The following is a 21,943-nucleotide window of genomic DNA, read 5'->3' as shown; positions in this document are numbered from 1 at the left end:
TACATATCAACATACACTTACATATACACATATACATATATACACACACACATATATTCATACACACACACACACACACACACACACACACACACATACGTATATACATACATAATAGAAAGTCAGGCTTTAATAACATGCACACACCTTAGTTAGATATTGGAATATAGATAACTTGAATCTATGAAAAGAAGAGATAGACCTCAAGGAAAGAGGAAGGTTATTCCAATCACTGGTTGCTTTATAATGAAAGGATTTACGACCAATGACTGAAAAGATTCCTGGTACAGTAAAGGCGAGAGCTTGCATGTCTCTAAGAAGATACAGCAAACTACTTGGAACCAAAAGTTCTCTCAGGTAAAGAGGACAATCAAAGTAGGCACACTTAAAAACAAAAAGAAACCAATGAAAGTCTCTTCTTGCATTCAACTGAAGCCAATTCAATGATGCATACATTACACAGTGATGTGTTTTAAAAGGACACCTCAAAACAAATCTACATAGAGAATTAAAAACAACATTAAGCGGCTTAAGAGCAGCATCATTGGTGTTCATATAAATAATATCAGCGTAATCCATAATCGTCAAAATCAACTGAGAAATTAATCTTTTCCTGACTTCCAATGTAAAACAATTGACAGATCTATAAAGTGTACTGAGACACCCGTATATTCTCTTTATGATATAGTCAATGTGAGGTTTAAAAGTAAGCTCAGAATCCAACAACAGCCCAAGGTATTTAAATTTTGTAGAATTCATCATAGAAGACCCATTAGCAAAATACAGTTGTAAATTAAGAGCACATGGTCTTCTGTGCCTCGTCCCAAACAGCATACAACGGGATTTTTCAGTATTCAGCAGTAGCTTGTTTCTGTGAAGCAATTTTTGAATCATATTAAAGTCAACTTGTAACCTATTCTGGATCTGGTGAATATCGGGGTCAGCAGTGTAAATCACTGTATCATCAGCATAGAGATGTATCTTACTCATGGTGCAAATACTCGTGTGATAAATCGTTAATAAAGATCGAAAACAAAAGTGGTCCTAGAGTGGAACCTTGAGGAACACCCTTATCAACCAGTAAGTAATCAGACAGTGAACCTTTAAACGAAACACACTGCCGTCTGTTATGAAGGTAGGAGTTGAACCAAAATAAAGCACTTTGATTCAAACCAATTCCATAAAGCTTATCAAGGAGAATGTAGTGATCCACCATGTCAAAGGCCTTGGAAAGATCAATAAAAATAGCACCAGTTAACTGTCCCTTGTCACAGGCAGAGAAAGTATCATTGGTGAACTTTAATAAAGCTGGAGTGGTTGAAAAATTAGGCCTAAAGCCAGATTGAAATGGTGATAAGATATTATATGGTGTGACTCACTAGCATAGAAATCTACCATGTTGTTATTACACACAACCTAATACATAATGAATTGGGGTTATTGTGGGTATACCTCTGAATCATTTAAATAGTAGAGCTGGGTTTTGTTTCACCAGGGCCCCATATTTTACAAAGGATACACCCCCTCCCCGAAAAAACAACAACTCCCAAACCACAGTTATTACCATACTCTTTCAATGTGTTCTAGTTTAAGAGTTCTGTCATATTTTATTAGTTTTTTGGAGGGAAGACGGGAGCTTGACTGGCTTACATGCAACGGTTTAACTGGCAGTCAGTAACATTCAGTTGTGTTGGGGAGGACAGTCATGGCTGAAATCATATCAGTCCATTTTACAACACTGTTTCCAAAAAAGTTGGGACGTTTTTGGAAAAATACATGCCCATTTTGAATAGTTATGTAGCAAAAAGTTAGGACAGGGACATGTTTACCACTGTATTGGATCACTTCTTTTAACAGTACTCCATAGGCGTTTGGGAACGGAGGAGACAAATTGCTGTAGTTTTGACAATTACTTTTTTTCCCTTCTTGCTTGATTTAGGATTGCAGCTGCTCAACAGTTCAGGGTCTCCTTTGTCGTATTTTTCGTTTCATAATGCGCCAAATGTTGTCAATAGATGACAGGTCTGGACGGCAGGCAAGCCAGTGTAACACCCGGACTCTTTTACTACGGAGCCATGCTGTTATAAAACGTGCAGGATGTGGTTTGACATTTTACTGAAATTAGCAAGGCATTCCCTGACAAAGATGTCATCTGGATGGCAGCATTTGTTGCTCCAAAACCTGTATATATTTTTGAATAAACAATTGAGTTGGAGAAATTATTTTGGTAATTTAGTTGCCTAATAATTCTGCACACTAATTATTGCCTAATTATTGTGCACACTTATGTATTCCCCTGAGAAAGATCAAAACATTTTTTTTGCATGTGCAAGTAAAAATTAACATGAGCTAATGCAACAACATAGTGTTCACACTGTGGTTTTTGGAAGTGTTCCTGAGCCCATGCAGTGATGTTCACTACAGAATCATGTCTTGTCCCTTGCGTAGATTCTCCGGCTTCTCTGAATCTTTTAATTATATTATGTACCGTTAATGATGAGATCCCCAAAGTGTTTGCAATTTTACATTGAGAAATGTTCTTAAATTGTTGCACAATTTGTCTGCGCAGTCTTTCACAGAGTGGTGAACCCCTCACCATCTTCATTTCTGAAATACTCACTGTCATGGTGAAGTCAGGCAGGACACGAGGCGCAGAACGAGTAAAGGGAACCATTCCTATTAATTGGCTTTTCCAGAAACAAAAACTAAGAAGGTAGAGACACCACAAACTGAGGCATACGGCACAAACAATGATCCACCAACTAAAGAACCCAAAGGGCAACTTAAATAAGGTCCCCAGTTAGAGGCAGCATGGAGCAGCTGCCTTTAATTGGGGCCAACCAATACAGCAGTGCTGAGATGCCTAGAGGAACCTCTGCGATCAGGCCCTGACTGACTGCTCCGCCCCGTGGCAGGGCGGGGGGCTGTCACTGGAGCCCTGGTGAGCGTGCCCAGCACTGGAGTCTCCGGGCTGGGGAACGACACTGGAGGCTCACGGCATCTAGCTAGCTAGCTCGACTTTGCTGAGGAAACAGGGAATGTTTGCTAGGAGTTGTGGAATTTGGGGTTGGGTGTATGGACTCTACGCAGACATTATTTTTAATTGCACGATAGATTAACAAACCACCAAGTAGAATAGCAATGCGCCGTCGTTACCCCAGGGCTGCATACTCACTCCCCTCCTGTACTCCATGTTCATGCATGACTGCATGGCCACCCGCAACTCCAACGTCATCCTTAAGTTTGCGGACGACACAGCCATCCTGGATCTCATCTCCAACAATGATGAGACCACTACAGAGAAGAGGTAAAGAACCTGGCTACATGGTGCCAGGACAACAACCTCTCTCTCAACATCTGCAAGACTAAGGAGATGATCATAGACTTCAGGAAGCGGCAGAAGGGGGGTCATGCCCCCATACACATTGATGGAGCTGAAGTGGAGAGAGTTTTCCGACTTCAAGTTCCTCTGTGTGTTCATCAAAAATGACCTTTGGTCCTGGCAAACAGACTCGGCAGTGAAAACTGCCCAATAGCGACTATACTTCCTGAGACTCAAGAAGTTAGGCATGTCTGCAAAAACTCTCACCAACTTCTACAGGTGCACCATTGAGAGCATCCTCTCAGGCTGCATTACTGCCTGGTACGGCAGCTGCTCCACTGCAGATCGCAAGTCCATCCAGAGGGTGGTGAAGTCTGCAGTGTGTCATCGGCTGTCATCTCCCCTTCCGTGCAAGGCATCTACCATACACAATGCCTTAGGAACGCATGGAACATTATCAAAGACTACAGCCACACTGTTCACACTGCTGCCATCTGATAGATGCTACCGGAGCATCGGGGCATGCACTTCCAAACTCACAAGCAGTTTCTGAGAAGCCATAAGGGTTAAAATTAAGAGACCACTGCAAATTGACTGCCTCTGTTCCTTTTCAACCTTTTTGGAAAGGAAAGAAAAAGGTTCAGTGGTCTCTTAATTTTTCCCGGAGCTGTATATGTTGCACTGTACAGTCCTGACAAGCAATTCTTATGTCGCACACATCACTGTCTGTTAAATGTTTCAGTTAGCTGGGTGGTCACTGACATCTAGAAGGGCCAGACATTGATTTATGTTTTTATACAAGGAAAAACATCCTGATTATCTAAGGGAGATAACCAGTTGGAAGAACAGCTGTTAAAATTCCCTCAAGACTGGATAGTGCTGGAGATACCACAGGCCTATTTGAAACTGGGGGGTTGTGTATGTATTTTTATTGTTGTAATATAGGGCTCGGCTGTAAAATATTTCTCTGTATAAATTAAGGTAAATAAATAAATATTTGACTTTGATTTTCATTTGATGGCTGCTTTATTAATTTGGGTCTTGCAGTATCTATTTGTGACTCACTAATTGTGAGTTGACAACATTTGGATTGAAATCTTATCTTCATACTGTTCCCTCTTTCTTTTTCTTCACTAGGTGCTCCAAAACATGGAGGACATTAAAATGCGAGAGATGCAAATATTTGAGTACAAGAAGAAAATTGCAGAGGCAGAGAGCAAGCTCAAACAGCAGCAAAATCTTTACGAGGCTATACGATCTGATCGGAACCTCTATAGCAAAAACCTAATCGAAGCCCAGGTATGACTTACAGATTATCATGTTTTTGGATCGGATAATCCTTAATTTCCTTCATCATTCAGTTACTCGCCACTATTTTCAGGATGAGATCACAGCGATGAAGAGGAAACTGAAGACAATGAACCACCAGACTGACCAGCTAAAGGAAGAAATCAGTAGCAAAGAATCTGCCCAGGTCAAGGAGCATCAGGAGTTCCAGTGTGTGGAGAAAGAGAAGGAGGCTCTGAAGGTAAGTTACTCTGCAATTCTAAATTTGTGTTTACTGTGCAAATTCACATTTTAATCTAGAAACTTGTTACTAGTTTTGGTAGTTTTACTTAAGATCTTGTTGCATCACAGAAAACACAAAAGGATTTGGAAGAGTTTAAGATCTCAATATGCATTGGCGACACTTTTTTTGAGAGTCCCAAAGTGTTTCTGTACATGGTGTACAAATTATCTACTGACTAACAATAAAATGTTAAGTAACTATTAACCCTAATCCTTACTCCAACCATTACCTTCATCCTAACCCTAAACTTTATTTAAAACCTAAACATACTCCTAACATTAGCATACAATTGCTTATCAACAAATTCAATGTCAAATTTTGCTGATAGTATTACTATAAATAAAACATTTACAGATGGAAATTGGGACTCTCCAAAATAAAGTGTTACCCATGCTCAGACATTTTCAAATACTTTCCTTGTTAATTGCAAAAGATCCAGACTGCATCTTTTATTTTAGTTTTTTTAATTACACTATTAAAACCGGTTTGTTAATGTTTAAATGTAGGCCTGGTTTCCCCCATAGGCTGACCTGCAAAAGATGAAACAGCAGGCTCAGGAAACAAAGCAATTCATAGAAAGTCAGGAAACTAAGGAGAGAAAGTTGCTCAAGATCATAGCTGACGCGGATGCTGAGCGACCTCGACAGAAGAAAGAACTAGATCAGGTAAGGGACAGTGAAAGCAGAGATTTTCTTGTATGTAAAACTAAAAGGTGACCGCCTTCCCAAAATCTTGCACCGCCTAATTTTGCATTCATACTAGGGGTTAAACAGTACATGTATTCGTATTGAAACTTACGGTACAGGGTCCACGGTGCACGGTTCAGTACGCACTGTGGATCAAACAATACATTAATCATATAGCTACAAAAATATATATTATTGTGGTGACCCACAAAGAAGGCATTCATGAGAGAGACATTCACCGGAGAACTGTACCTTTAAGGGAAGGGAGGAAGTAGATAAAAGTTCCAGTTGTGCGCTGTTGTTATATTCCGGTGCGCTGTACAGTTTGACAGTGATTGTGATATTGAAGTGGAGAGTAAAGTTGATTCGACGCATCTCCGTCTCCATCCCAATTTATTGCACTCCACAATTGGTGACCCCAACGCGAGTTGGATACGGCTGAATTATGTCACACAACAACGTTGGTGAAAATGCTGCTGCGGCGCCGGCCGCTGTTAATGACGGGGCTAATGTCGGCACTATCTATGCGGCCACTATCAAGTTACCAGACTTTTGGCAGCACAATCCACGGCCGTGGTTTCAACACATCGAAGCCCAGTTCCAACTGAGAGGAATAACACAGGACGTAACGAAGTATTTTCACGTGGTTGCAGCCTTGGATGCCTCGACAACAGCCAGGGCTATGGCGCTGTTGGAGGCTCCTCCGGCGGACGGCAAATACAACGCGCTCAAAACATTCCTGTTGACCCTCTTTGAACTGTCGGAGCTGGAGAAGGCAGACCGCCTGCTGTCACTAAACGGCCTTGGCGACAGCAAGCCGTCCGAGTTAATGGAGAGGATGCTGGCTGTGCTGGGCTCGGCGGATCCTTCGTTTCTATTCGCCCACATATTTCTGCGGCAGCTTCCAGCACCCGTGCCCACCGCACTGGCCAGTTCCCCCCTCCCTTCCTCCAGGGACTACCGGGCGCTGGCTGTGGAGGCAGACAGGATTTTCCTTGCCAACCGGCAGCAGTTCGTCCATGCGCTGCTGCCCCCCCAGCGCACATCTGCCCGCTTACGCCCACAGAGGACGAACCAGAGACCGCAGCTGCTGTGACAGGCCGCCGACAGCGTGAGGACGGGTGGTGTTATCACCATTCCAGGTTTGGGGCCAAGGCCAAGCAGTGTCGCCAGCCTTGCAGTTTTGGAGCACAGGGAAAAGCCAGGGCCGGCGCTCATTAGCAGCTATGGGCGCTGGCTGTGACTGCAAGCTGTTATTCGTCACTGACACTTTGTCCTGCCGGCGGCTGCTGGTTGACTCTGGGGCTCAGCGCAGCATCCTGCCAGCGAATCCTGTGGACACCATAGCTGGCGGGCATGGCCCCCCGATGGACGCTGCCAACGGCACGCCCATTCGTACCTATGGCACGAGGTATGTGGAAGTGGCACGCCCACCGAATTGTAACCCCTCCCCACCCCGACTACGCCTCGATATCCTGTCCATAAAAGTTACAAACAGGATTGGTGACAAAGCGCAGCCCTGGCGGAGGCCAACCCCCACCAGGAACGAGTCCGACTTACTACCGAGAACCCCAACACAGCTCTCACTTTGGACGTACAGGGATTGGATAGCCCTCAAAAGGGACCTCCTCACCCCATACTCCTGCAGCACCTCCCAAAGTATCTCCCGGGGGACCCGGTCATAAGCCTTCTCCAGATCCACAAAACACATGTAGACAGGATGGGCATATTCCCAGGTCCCCTCCAGGATCCTTGCAAGAGTAAAGAACTGGTTGGTTGACCAGGACGGAATCTGCATTGTTCCTCTTCAATCTGTGGTTTGACTATCTGCCGAACCCTCCTTTCCAGTACCTTTGAGTGTGATACCCCTGTAATTGGCACACACCCTCTGGTCCCCCTTTTTGAACAGGGGAACCACCACCCCGGTCCGCCACTCCTTTGGCACTTTCCCCGACTCCCACGCAATGTTGAAGAGGCATATCATCCAAGAAATCCACTCTACACCCAAAGCTTTCAACATTTCTGGACGGATCTCGTCAATCCCCGGAGCTTTGCCACTGTGGAGTTGTTTGACTACCTCAGTGACTTCTGCCATGGAGATTGACGATGCTTCCCCATCAGCCTCCAGCTCTGCCTCCAGCTCTGCCTCCAGCTCTGCCTCCACTATAGAGGGCATGTTAGTGCCCTCTATAGCTCACCCAAATTGGACAGTTGAAAACTGGAAGAATGTTGCCTGGTCTGATGAGTCTCGATTTCTGTTGAGACATTCAGATGGTAGAGTCAGAATTTGGCGTAAACAGAATGAAAACATGGATCCATCTTGCCTTGTTACCACTGTGCAGGCTGGTGGTGGTGGTGTAATGGTGTGGGGGATGTTTTCTTGGCACACTTTAGGCCCCTTAGTGCCAATTGGGCATTGTTTAAATGCCACGGCCTACCTGAGCATTGTTTCTGACCGTGTCCAACCCTTTATGACCACCATGTACCCATCCTCTGATGGTTACTTCCAGCAGGATAATGCACCATGTCACAAAGCTCAAATAATTTCAAATTGGTTTCTTGAACATGACAATGAGTTCACTGCATCTTTGGGATGTGGTGGAACAGGAGCTTCGTGCCCTGGATGTGCATCCCACAAATCTCCATCAACTGCAAGATGCTATCCTATCAATATGGGCCAACATTTCTAAAGAATGCTTTCAGCCCCTTGTTGAATCGATGCCACATAGAATTAAGGCAGTTCTGAAGGCGAAAGGGGGTCAAACACAGTATTAGTATGGTGTTCCTAATAATCCTTTAGGTGAGTCTAGATAATCCATGACTAGCACAGAACTCTAACAACAAACGACCACTCGAGTTCAGATCAGGGAGGCCATTCCTCCCTATCACACCTCTCCAGGTGTCTCCATCATTGCCCACGTGCGCGTTGAAGTCCCCCAGCAGAATTATGGAGTCCCCTACTGGAGCCCCATACAGGACTCCATTCAGGGTCTCCAAGAAGGCCAAATACTCCGAACTTAGGGGCATATGCACAAACAACAGTCAGCGATTCCCCCCCACAACCCATAGGCGTAGGGAGGCGACCCTCTCATCCACTGGGGTAAACTCCAACATAGCGGCATTCAGCTGGGGGCTTATGAGTATCCCAACCCCCACCCGGCGCATCACACACTGGGCAACTCCAAAGAAGAATAAAGTCCATCCCCTATCCAGGAGTACGGTTCCAGAACCGAGACTGTGTGTGGATGTAAGCCCCACCAGATCTAACTGATAGCGCTCCACCTCCCTCACAAGTTCCGGCTCCTTCCCCCACAGAGAGGTGACGTTCCACGTCCCCAGAGCCAGCCCCTGCCACCCGGGTCTGGTCTGTCGAGGCACCTGGCCTTCACTGTCACCCATATGGTAGCGCACCCAACCCCAGCAGTTCATCCCATGAGTGGTGGGCCCATAGGATGGAGAGGGGGGTGCCACGTTGCTTTTTCGGGCTATGCTCGACCGGGCTCTGTGGCAAACCCGGCCACCAGGCGCTCGCCGGCGAGCCCTGCCTCTGGGCCTGGCTCCAGACGGGGCCCTGGGCTTCCTCCGGGCAGGGTAACTCCTCCTCTTCCTCGTTTATACATAGGATGTTTTGAATAATTCTTAGTCTGGCTCCTCCCCTGAGACCACTTTGCCATGGAAAACCCTACCAGCAGCACTAAGGCCCGGACAACACAGCCCTCTGGTTCATAGGAACACACAAAGCTCTCCACCACGATAAGGTGATGGCTCCCGGAGAAGTAGAATATTTTTTGTGATTCCTAAATCCTCTAATAAACATAGAGTCCAGTAAACATTTACCCTCAGTGGCTAAATTTGAGAGTGAATTCAATGGGTTAAGACATAATGGAGAGGGAATGATATGCTCTGTATGCTAGAAGCAATGTGGAGCCAATGTGAGTGGGAACTTAGTAAAACAACTAAGCAGAAACTATAGGATGGATGCACTTAAATCCCATAAAATGTCTACCAGTCCTTGATCCTGGAATGATGACCAAATTAGTTTACTTAACAGTTCTTAGTTTATTCACTCAGTACAGCCTGGCATACACTCTATACAGCCGACAACAAAATACTGGAGCACAATGCACAGAAAGAGTTCCAACTTCCACCAGAGATTGCAAAGACGCCTGGGTGATGCTATTTACATTACCGACAGGAAGTACCTGGTGGGGCCATTGTGATCTTAAAGACCTCACTAACGTACGGTCACTGGCTAACAGAATGGACAAATTACAATTGAGAATCATCTCACAAGAATTTGCAGCGTCATTATTTTTTCAGAATTGTGGCTTAACAACAACATACCCGATAACGCAATTGAGCTAGTGAGGCGCAACATCTTCAGGGCTGATCGGACGGCAGAGGACTCCGGTAAGACCAGAGGAGGTGGGCTGTGCATTTATGTAAACAAAACAGGGTGTACAGACACTAACTCCAACAGGTGTCACTGCTCAACCAATCTAGAGTACCTGATGATTAGGTGCAGGCCTTTTATTTGTCGTTGCTGGGGATTTCAACTACTCAAATCTGAAACCCGTTTTCCCAAACAGTCTGCTTCACCAAAGGAAACAATACACTAGACTGTGTATACAAACATTCCAGGCTTACAAAGACATTCCCCTCCCCTACATGAGACAGTCTGATCACCTTTCACTGTTCCTACACCCCAGGTATTTACCCCTCATTAAAAGTATGAAACCATCAGTGAGGACAGTCATTGTGTGGCCAGAGGGGTCAGACTCACTTCTACAGCACCAGTTTCAACACACAGACTGGAGATTATTGGCCACTCAAGCCACCATTGAAACATATGTTTCCACCATTCTGGAATACATCAACAATTGCATCAACAGCGCAGTGCTGTTTCACAAAGCTAACAGTGCGGTGCTGTTTCAAAACAGCTGAACTACGGTGCTGTTGATGTCCATAAATTGGAGTTTATGGACATTTATCAAAATGTTTAGAGAATGTGAGGTACTATTGTGTTAATAAAATGAAATCTAGCTATTTCTCTAAAAGACAGGAGGTCATTCCGGAATATTATCAGTCAGGGAAAATTGCTGACATGGCCGTTCCCAACGAAAATCGTGCTAATGCTGAGTAGTAGTAATAATTTCAGTACCTCCCCATAATATTCATGGCAAACCGGACAGAATTATCTAAATAGCATTTACATGCTTAGTTACAAAATTGAGAGTTGTCCGTTTGGTCCCTCCATTCTCTGCCTCTTCCAGTTTCTTTGGAGACGGGGAAGGTTTCTAAAACCTCAGGGTTGATGAGAGCTTGAAAATCAATTCCATGTGTTGCACGTGCTGGAGTCGATTCAGCCTCATCCACGGACCCATCAAGGTTCTCGATGGCATTAGGTAGCAATAAATCCCACTCCTAATGTGAGCTACAGTTTAGTAAACAAACCCGGTTGCTGGATAAATCCTCCTCGCACACAGATTTGCGTTGGTTTGCCAGCTGCTAATAGAACCATGCTTGTCAGTGCTTAACATGGAATTAACCCTTGTGCGCCCATCAAATTTACTACCCTTTGGACACCTTCGTGGACAAAATGTACACGTACAATAAACTGATATAAAATATGTATACATTAATATTGTTTTCAGCTTTTTTTTTTTTTATAAATCTCTAAACTTGAAACCTGCTCAAAACAACCAAACATTTGATTTTAAAAACAACCAGGATTTTAACCCTTTAAATTCCAGTTTGATTGTTTGATTATTTATTTTTTTAAATCATAATAATTATTTTTTTTCATATAATAAATAGTAGGGGCATGGGGCTTTGGTGGTGATTAGAGTCTTGTATATCTAAAAAATTAGCAACCAAATTGATTTGATAGCATTAGTATATTTTATGTAGTGCCAGATACTCCCTCTGGACACCTTCGTGGACAGAAATGTCCCATTGACTTCCATTAAAAAAAAATAATGCATGCATCCATGCATTCTGTAATGTAAGCATTTCATTTTTACAAAAATGTGTGATATTTGAAATTTTGACTGTATTCCACCACACACACACGTGCACACACAAAAACTTAGTTTAGTTTTGGTGTGCACGTGTGTGTGTGTGTGGTGGAATACAGTCAACATTTTCTCTGTTAAATGATTACAAAATTCAACCACATGCATAAGGTGGCGTACTTGATTCGGCAGTTGCATAAAGTGGTCATGGTGGGTAGAGATGTTATCTACAAACATTAAATCAGGGAACGTCTGTAATTCATGCAGAGCACAGATCTTTGTAAATTCCACTATTAGAATATGCTTTGGTGGAAACATTAATACTTTGATGTTGTAGCACAAGCTTTGATTAGCAAAAACATTTGTGTTATGAAAACTTATCATGCTACAAGCAAGGTGTTAGCAAGTGGATTCGTGTAACATAGCGCCTCGGGACCGGATGAAGAGTTAGGGGTGACACGCCTAGCATTAGCCCTTGTTATGAGAGATATTCCAGTTTCTTCACATTCATTGTATTAACGCAGTGTTTCTCAACCCTGCTCCTGGATGCCCCCTTGCCCTGCATGTTTTAGATCTCTCCCTGCCCTTACATACCCAATGTAGCTCATGAAGGACTTGATAATGAGCTGATCATTTGAATCAGGTGTGATCTAAAATATGCAGGGCAGGGGGCCGCCAAGGAGCAGGGTTGAGAAAAACTGTGTTAACTGATGTGTAGCCTACTAACGTGTTTTTAGGGTGTTGTTGTTAAACTAGTGCCAAGTAAACATGATTCACAACATGAAGGCCTACTCTCCAATGATACATTGAAAACAAATACCTGTGAAGCTCTCAGGTCAAGTTAACCGCCAATAAAGTGTCTGTGCTAGTAGTGCAATCCTAAAAGCTCCCGCTAAAGTCAAGCTATAACTACGGATGGCTCTGAGGCGCAGAAATGAAAAAAGATTTAATAGCAAAAAAATGTACAGCATTAGGTATCGCTCATGGACAGATTTAACACTATTTTCGTTTTTCAAGAGTGTAGTTATAAACACTGAAGTGCCAGAAAAACTGGTACAGATGAGCCCATATAAAAATACATAGCAACACCAACCATACACGTCATTGTTTGCGTCTGCCAGTGCCAGAGGCGTTTGCTAGGATCACAGCGAGGCGTTCCCAGGCCAGCCAGGAGACATAGTCCCTCCAGCGTGTCCTAGGTCTTCCCCGGGGTCTCCTCCCGGTGGGACGGGACCGGAACACCTTCCCAGGAAGGCGTTCCGGAGGCATCCGAAACAGATGCCCAAGCCACCTCAGCTGACCCCTCTCGATGTGGAGGAGCAGCGGCTCTACTCTGAGCTCCTCCTGGGTGACAGAGCTTCTCACCCTATCTCTAAGGGATCGCCCAGCCACCCTGCGGAGAAAGCTCATTTCGGCCGCCTGTATCCGGGATCTTGTCCTTTCGGTCATGACCCAAAGCTCATGACCATAGGTGAGAGTAGGAACGTAGATTGACCGGTAAATCGAGAGCTTCGCCTTGCGGCTCAGCTCTTTCTTCACCACGACAGACCGATACATCGACCGCATTATTGCAGAAGCTGCACCGATCCGTCTGTCAATCTCCCGTTCCATCCTTCCCTCACTCGTGAACAAGACCCCTAGATACTTAAACTCCTCCACTTGAGGCAGGTACTCTCCACCAACCTGAAGTGGGCATGCCACCCTTTTCCGACTGAGGACCATGGCCTCGGATTTGGAGTTACTGATTTTCATCCCCACCGCTTCACACTCGGCTGTAAACCGTCCAAGTGCATGCTGAAGGTCCTGGCTTGAAGGGGCCAACACGACAACATCATCCGCAAAGAGCAGAGACGAAATCGTGTGGTCCCCAAACCTGACACCCTCCGGCCCCTGGCTGCGCCTAGAAATTCTGTCCATAAAAATTACGAACAGAACCGGCGACAAAGGGCATCCCTGCCGGAGTCCAACATGCACAGGGAACAAGTCTGACTTACTGCCGGCAATGCGGACCAAGCTCCTGCTTCGGTTGTACAGGGACCTGACAGCCCTTAGCAAAGGACCCAGGACCCCATATTCTCGAAGCACCCTACACAGGATGCCACGAGGGACACAGTCGAATGCCTTCTCCAAATCCACAAAACACATGTGGATTGGTTGGGCAAACTCCCATGAACCCTCCATCACACTGTAGAGGGTATAGAGCTGGTCCAGTGTTCCACGGCCTGGACGAAAACCACACTGTTCCTCCTGAATCCGAGGTTCTACTATCGGCCGTATTCTCCTCTCCAGAACCCTGGCATAGACTTTCCCAGGGAGGCTGAGCAGTGTGATCCCCCTATAGTTGGAATACACCCTCCGGTCCCCCTTCTTAAAAAGAGGGGTTTTGAATGTACATGAGGAAAATTTCAATGTACATGCTAGTGGCCTACATGCCTACATTGCCATAATGCGCGATCAGAATGATGGATTAATACTTTTTTTTGGTTCGGGGCTATTCTCAAAAGATCCAGGGCTATAGCTGTCTGCATTCAATGTTGGGCCCTCAACAAACATCAGCGTGAGGACTGTGCAACGTTCCCTCTGGGTTATGGGCTTTAGGAGGCGACACCCAACTTGAGTACACATGATGAATGCTCGACACACAGCTATGTGCCTCGCCTGGGCTCGGGAACACCGTCACTGGACGAGTAGCCTAAACTGACGAGTCGTGTTTTGGGCAGATTGAAGGATCCATGTGTGGAGAAAACCCCTTGAAGCCATGGATCCTGCAATGTCAACAGGTCATTGTACAGGCTAGTGGTATCTCCGTAATGGTATATGGTTTGTTTAGCTGGCATTCAATGGGACCACTGGTACGTCTACAAATGTCTCTGACAGGTAAACGCTATGTGTGCATCTTTTCTGATGAGTTGCACCTGTTCACCCATCCTGCGTTCATTCTGATGGGGTTGGCCTCTTCAAACAGGACAATGCGCTGCCACACAAGTCTAAATACGCCAAATTATGGTTAGAGGAACACTCATATGAGTTTGGGGTTTTGTCATTCCCACCTAAGTCACCAGATCTCAACATTATCGAACACATCTGGGATACAATGCAATGTGCTGTGGAACTCAGAAATCCTACACCTCGGAATACAACAGAATTGTGGACCGCTCTGCAAGACGTATGGTGTTCATTGCCTACAGAACACTTCTGCATGCTCATGGAGTCGTATTTCTGGAGTTCTGCGCTCCCGTGGGAGGCCTAACAAGTATTAGACTGGTGTACCAGACTGGTGTACCTGGTACTTCAGTGTAATGTATATCACAGAGAGGTGTCTGGTGGAGTGTGGGGTAGGGAGAGGTTGGGGTACCACCTTTGCCTAATTTTGAGCCAGGAAAACCCCTAGAAAGGTGACAATGCTTCTTCTGAGCCAATGCATGTAGAACTAATCAACTAAATGACTGGGTTGTGTCCTTAAACCTTGGAAAAATAAATAGAAACAGGATTTCTACTAGTGAATGGTTGCTTATGTGGTTTGTGCCTTTAAACTTACAAATTCATGAAATTGTCTGATGTGAAAAATAGGGAGAGGTCTGACAAGCTCATAAAATCTCATAATTGTAATCTAAATCCCAATTCGTGTTAATAAGAGTGGTTAATTAACAAAAACTCAGATGTCATGTGGGCAAAAATAGGTGAACCTCCATTTGCAGTATCTCAGAGTAAACTCTACTATAGCCTCTAATCAGTCTCTGGCATATTCTTTGAGGGAGTTTTGCCAATTGACTCTGGTTTGAGGGGTGTCTGCCATTTTCTGCCCGCTTCAGGTCCTGCCACAACATCTTGATTGGTTTAAGGTCAGAAATTTGATTTGGCCAATCCAAAACACCAATCATATGTTTTTTTATTTCCTATTGATTTAGAACAATTTGTAGATTTTTTTTCACTATGAAATTATGGACTTTTTGAGTTGCAATAACTCCTATGTAAATCCATGTTAATTTCATGTTGTAGCACAAGAAAATGTGGAAAAGCACAAGAGGGATGAATACATGAGCACTGTACAAGTAAGATAAACTCCATAAAGATTGGTGTTTATCGATTTCTAAATTTAGTGGTTTTGTTGCCTTTAATGGCCTTATATCTGTCCTGAAGACATCCATTTGTCCAATATATCAGGAATTAATGTGCATTCACTTTTAACCAATTGGCAACAAGTATTTAACAGTAATGTGGTGTAAGAGACTTATACAAATCATCATAAACAACCAATTTCATGACTACAATTTCTTTTAATACATAATTTTGTTGCTTTTGATCAAAGTAACATGGGTTTGTTGTTTTTTGCTTTTCATTTTCAATCACCATGGTCAAGGTGATAAGTGAACGAGATATCCTGGGCACTCAGCTGGTGCGACGAAACGACGAGCTGGCCCTCCTCTACGAGAAGATCAAAATCCAGCAGTCTATCCTGAACAAGGGAGAGATCCAGTACAATCAGAGAGTGGAGGACATCCGCCTCCTCAAGATGGAGATTAAGAAACTCAGACGGGAGAAGGGCATCTTGGCCAAAACAGTGCCCAACGTGGATGACATAAGGTAATAGCTTATAGCCTAGTGCAAGGGTCGGAAACTAGATTTGACTGGTGCCAACATTTATTCTGAGCTAATATTCTGCAAACCAGAAAATTAATAACACAGCAGTTAAAGGACGGAACTATAAATTGATGTAACACATTAAAGGACAGTACAATCATAAATTACTTATTCAATTATTATTGTTATGGGATAGGTTTATGTGTGTTCATTAATGGTTGAAAATTTAAGTAATAAACATGTCCAAAAGAGCTCTAAACCATTAGCTTCCAGAATTTTTGGGTAAAATCTATGATTATAACCCCCCCACAATACACACACAAACATATATTTTTTTTAATGGGCAAGAGAGTTGGAAATGCGCTTCTCGAGACTGTTTTAGTTGGGTGCCAACTTCGTAGAGTAATCCAAGGAAAATTAGTAACTCAAAAAAGAGTAAGGTAGCACATCCAAGTAAATACACAGATGGAGTATTAACATTTAACAAAAGGTTTTTTATTGGTCACATCTGAGAACCTTATATATATTTTTAAGATACTTTGGGGAGTGGGGGACAAATGGAAAGCATGCAAGTTGATTTTGGCCCATAGGCAACCCTTTGCCTAGTTGTTAGTGTTGGGCCGGTAACTAAAAGGTTGCTGGTTCATATCTGAGCTGACAAGAAACTGAATCAATTAAAACACAAAGAGACAGAGTGAATGCTCAAGTACAAAGTTTAATAGGAAAAGGCCCATGGGTCTGCATCAGTGTGAATTTATCAATTACAGATTGTCATTATTTAAAATACTTTTCTGGTACAGAAATGCACTTTCTTGCAGGTCCTGCATTCCTCTGATTGCATTGCTGTCTCATACACAATTTTTTTACTTATATCTGTTTTTGCTGGACGTATGCCAGGAGATAAACATTGACTTGATAAAGGCACGCTAATGTTTCACTGCATAATGTGTGTTGAAAGTGGTGGAATCAAAGTATTTTTGTGAGCAGGGAAATATTTGCTGTGACATTTGACGCCTTTCTGTGGGGTTTTGCGACAGACATGAAGTTTACCATATGCAGCGGGAGCTTCTCAAAGAGAGGATGAGGTGCAGAGCCTTGGAGGAGGAGCTTGAGAAGCCTATGAATGTACATCGATGGAGAAGGCTAGAGGTGTGTGTGACTATGTGCATGTGGTGGGTTTTGTAAGTTTCAAACCTTGAAACAATTTAGATTGGTTTTTAACTCTACTAATTTAAGGAAATGTATTTTTTTTATACTTTGGCCCAGACCTAAAGTAATAAAAAGCTCAAAGAGCTGAAGTTGGAATTATGCAATAACGCCATCTAATTTGACTTTCCTCAGGCCAGCGACCCCAGCACCTACAAGTTGATACAGAAGATTCACTCTTTACAGAGGGATCTGATAACCAAGAGCAAGGAAGTGGTAGAGAAAGAGCTTTTATTACAGGTGAACATGCAACATCAATCTGTTTAATCCTATTTAAAACCAATAAACATTGTGATGGTAATTCCATCGATCAGAACTTTTAAAGGAGTAAGTACAGAGACAAAATTCTCTTGGCACTATTGATAGTTTATTTGCAAATAGAGAGACATGTCAAAAGCTTACAGGATAATCATCTGAGGAGTCTCTTAAGCATTTGGAATTACATTCAATACTTACAGAGGAATGGGTGGAGATAAGAAACTGCATGGTCGTACCGTAAAAACAACCTATGTTCCTTATCCATCGTCCCTCCTGTTGTGTATTTTCCTCTATCCTGTCCTAAGACCCATTGTTCTGCATCTACCCCCATCTTGCTAAAGATTCACGTTTACCTCAGCCCCTCATACTTCCTCTACCACAGCACAACCAACATTCCTTTTCTTATCTAAACATGGGGACTCAATACTTGAATAAATAAGAATACATCAGTTCAAGAAATTTCCATAACAACATTTGGACAGATAAAAAAAAAAATTCTGCCCTGATGGTTTGTGATCAACAAGTCATTAATCATCATTGTTGTTATATTTTTGGTAATCATTGATGAGAGACACCTGTTAAGCACATAGACGTTTGACATGGGGGCTCGCTTAACTACGTATTCAGTAATGGCTCACATAATTACCTGTTATTGCTACAATTCTCAAATATCGCTTTAAAATGTGGAATTTATAAACATTATTTAGTCATGTTAACTTAACATAGCCATGGTATCCTATATTAGTTAGCAAATTGTGTGCCAAATCGAGATTTTTGGGATAACATTTGTAATCCAATTGTTTCATGTTTAACAGTAGGATCGCCAAATCCCTACAGGAAGTGGCGTTTAAGTTTGTAATTAAAATAAAACTTCCATTTTGAAAGCTAAACCCTCCTCCTTCCATTACTTTTTCTTAACAGGTGTGTATTACATTATTCCATTGTCAGAATTCTGAACTCACAAAAGGAAAACTATTTAGAGACTATTTACTTTTTTTTTTTACCTGTTTTCAGACCTAAATAGCCAACAACCCACGGCACTTGGCGTTGGTACCCATATGGTACCTAGCCGCTAATCACTGGAGGCATGACGTCAGTGGATGAATAAGCGAAACACCCAGATGAATGATAGTCTTGCTCGAATTTGAATTACAAATGAAATACAAGATTTCCATGACCATTCAACAATTTAATTAGGCTATTATTGAAACATAATACAAACTACAAAGGCTACTTCACAACTCAACGTATGTATCACACTTTATCAGTTTTTCAATAGTAGATTCAGCATTTTTGCATAGGCTAATTCATCAAATGTAAATGTAAATAATTATTCATGAAACTAAATACCAGACATTCTTTAGCAATCACCAATGCAATAAACGTATTACACCATCAACTCTATTTGAATTTCTCTGCTTATTTTATTGATCTTAAGATAAATATTCTAAAAACTGTTAGGCAAAATAATTATTCACAAAACAAAATACCAATAGTATTCTTTACCACTTGAGCTATGCATTGGCGTTGAAATAAACTCGATAGCCCCACAGAAAATAGAAACCCCCGGGTGAGACCTGCAAAGACGATCACCTAGTCATTTTGGACCTCTTCTTTTTCTAATAACTCCTCTCAGTTTTTTAGATAACTTATGTCAACTATAGACAAACCTTATATGTCAGTAATCTAGGACACTATAGCTATGCAAATACTATAGCCTGGGTTCTTAGAAATAATTGTTCTATGTATTCTTTTTGTAGTAATTTTTTTCATATGATAAGACCTTAAATACAAACACATCCTTGTATTCTTTTCAAATTCATTAACCATTTAAAGCAAACAAATTCTGTAATTCATAATTTTTTTACACTGTTCAATTTTGTATAGTTTGATGACAATCCAGAAGATGAACTGATGCTCTGGTTGGATGGTGATGCGGAGGAGGAGAATGTGTCTGCTATTAGGGCCGATTCATATGCTAATGATGAAAAACGGCATTCGGCTCTGGCTGTCAATGTTCGTTTGAAAGGCTTGCCAGTCCTAGTGCTAAAAGACAAAGTTATATTCTTGCCAGTAGGACTGGGTAAAAAAAAAGTATTGTTATGGACAATGCTGCTAAGTTATAACATTTCCGTTCTGTGGCATTTGTGGAGCAGCTTCAACATGCGCTGTTTCGCACACACAGCATCACTGACTGCTGTTAAAATTCTAGTGATTGCATGCTTGCAGACTTTTTTTCATTGTAGCACTATGGCCAGCCTTGTGGTTAAAGAGAAGCTAGACTTGCCTTTACACAAGATGCTGATTGACCTGGTGACTCGTTGGAACAGTGTGATGGAGATGCCAAAAAGATTACAGGAGTGTCAGCCCACAATCTTGGCAGCTCTGCTGTCAACAGTGATGTGCAGTTTGCGAATAATTATTTCTTTTGGAACAACTTTTACTTACTCAAGTGTAACTTTTCATTCCAGCTGGTAAGAAAATGCCCGAGTAGGATGTGCACGCTTTAAAAGGACCCATTTCTGACTGATGACTGATTTCTCTTCCCCTTAAATGCTCAGGAGAAGGAGAAGCTGTATGTGGAGCTGAAGCACATTTTGGCCCGGCAGCCTGGACCAGAGGCAGCCGAGCAGCTTCAAAATTACCAACAGACACTCAGGCAGAAGACAAAACAGCTCAAGGTTGTGGTTTTTTTACAGCAAAATATTGATCTATATTTTTCATAGATTCTTATTTTCTGTTTTTATTTCCTTTACTGTACCACAAATAACTATATGACAGAGAAAACATCAATGACCTATTGACCTATTCCTTGCAGGCTTAGGAATTCGATATACTGTAGTGACCTTTTCGTTACTGATCAGTTGTTCTTACTGCTACACTGTATGCCACCCTCATTCCCTGTTTACACTTACTTGCCAAATTACTTATTTTTAAGCAGCTGTTAACAGTGACAGGACCACACGTCTAGATTTGAAGTTGCTTTATTTTCTCTCCTCTGTATTTTACTTGTATCTTTTCCTTTTAATATCCTCATACAGGCTTTGTCAGCAGAGCTGAAAATGTATGAGTCCCAAACACAGGATTACAAGTATGAGATTGAGAGACAGGCCCACGCGCTGCAGAACATCAAGAAGAAGTACCTTAATCAGAAACGCAAAGAACAGCAGAGCAGGTAAAGGTCAACCTGGTATAGTACTTTTTCTGATCCAAACTGATAGAATTGTACAAAAGTTGTGAAAATGCAGTGAGTGAGTGTGTGAGTACATGTGCGCAAGTACCTAGTTGAACATGGCCGTCAATATGAAGTCAATCAATCAGTGAGAACCAAAAACCAATCTTGGATCTATTCATATTGCTTGCAACAAAGTTGCATCTGGGATGCTCTGTGTGTCACCCACTAATGTCTATGGTGTGGATGGATAAACTTGGTCTGGATGTCTGTCTGATAAATCTCCAAATAATTCCCTGGAATTCTTCTGTGTCTGCAGGGAGGAGAGGAGCCTAGCCCAGTTGGAACAGTCATTGATCCTACCCAAGCGCAGTGATGGCCCACGCTTCACCGGTGGAGGCTTCAGCCTTCAGAAGGCTCGCAAAATGACAACATAGAGAGCGATGAGAAGCTTCTGTCTTACATCCTGTCACACTATCACTATTATCTGATCATCTCATCATAACACCATTGTCTATACTGTTTTTACAGGCTTTTCTAAACACAAAATAAATATATACATAATTGAGCTGTTTTTTATTCAATAAAGAGTTACCATAGCCTAGTACAATAGTTACCAACAAGGGTGACTAGGTCTAGGTCTCTTCCAGCTGTATTTTAGAGAGAGCAATGAAGCACAAAATTTGATGGGGACATATTACCTCGTCATAAAATAGCTTCTTGACATTAGATCATTTTGTCACGCAAGACAACGCCCCTTGGGATTTATTTATTTTCGATCTCAGGAACTTTCACTGATCAAAACTGATCACTACACTTGACACATGATACTCTCACATTTGTGACATACAACGTAATGGACACTGTTGTAAAGATATTCCTGAATGCTAGACCCTGCAAAGACAGTGGCGCCAAAGTATTATTTGTTTGCAAACTCAGGAACTAACACTGATCACTACACATGACACAATATATTCTCACAACACCTTGAGATTTATGCATTTGTGACATAAATTATATGGGACGATTGTTGATGTAACATCTGTTTAAAGATATCCCTGAATGCTACACCTTAGGAAGACAACGTCCCCTGGGATTTATTTATTTACGATCTCAGGAACTTCCAATGATCAA

General features: G+C 42.7%; 1 protein-coding gene across 1 annotated transcript in view; it reads left to right on the top strand.

Moving 5' to 3' along the window:
* Positions 1 to 21,377, top strand: part of cfap58 (cilia and flagella associated protein 58) — a 76,463-nt gene extending 55,086 nt beyond the window's left edge. The window contains exons 10-18 of the mRNA XM_020044459.2: positions 4,460 to 4,621; positions 4,704 to 4,850; positions 5,417 to 5,557; positions 15,953 to 16,176; positions 17,211 to 17,322; positions 17,515 to 17,619; positions 20,199 to 20,318; positions 20,679 to 20,812; positions 21,129 to 21,377. Coding sequence (XP_019900018.1) covers positions 4,460 to 4,621; positions 4,704 to 4,850; positions 5,417 to 5,557; positions 15,953 to 16,176; positions 17,211 to 17,322; positions 17,515 to 17,619; positions 20,199 to 20,318; positions 20,679 to 20,812; positions 21,129 to 21,246 — 1,263 coding nt within the window. The 3' untranslated portion in view covers positions 21,247 to 21,377. The remainder of the gene's footprint in view (positions 1 to 4,459; positions 4,622 to 4,703; positions 4,851 to 5,416; positions 5,558 to 15,952; positions 16,177 to 17,210; positions 17,323 to 17,514; positions 17,620 to 20,198; positions 20,319 to 20,678; positions 20,813 to 21,128) is intronic.
* Positions 21,378 to 21,943: the final 566 nt, after the last annotated feature.

Source organism: Esox lucius, chromosome 9 (genome assembly GCF_011004845.1).
Source record: "Esox lucius isolate fEsoLuc1 chromosome 9, fEsoLuc1.pri, whole genome shotgun sequence".
NCBI lineage: Eukaryota > Metazoa > Chordata > Actinopteri > Esociformes > Esocidae > Esox > Esox lucius.
This window is presented reverse-complemented; position numbering and strand designations above follow the sequence as displayed.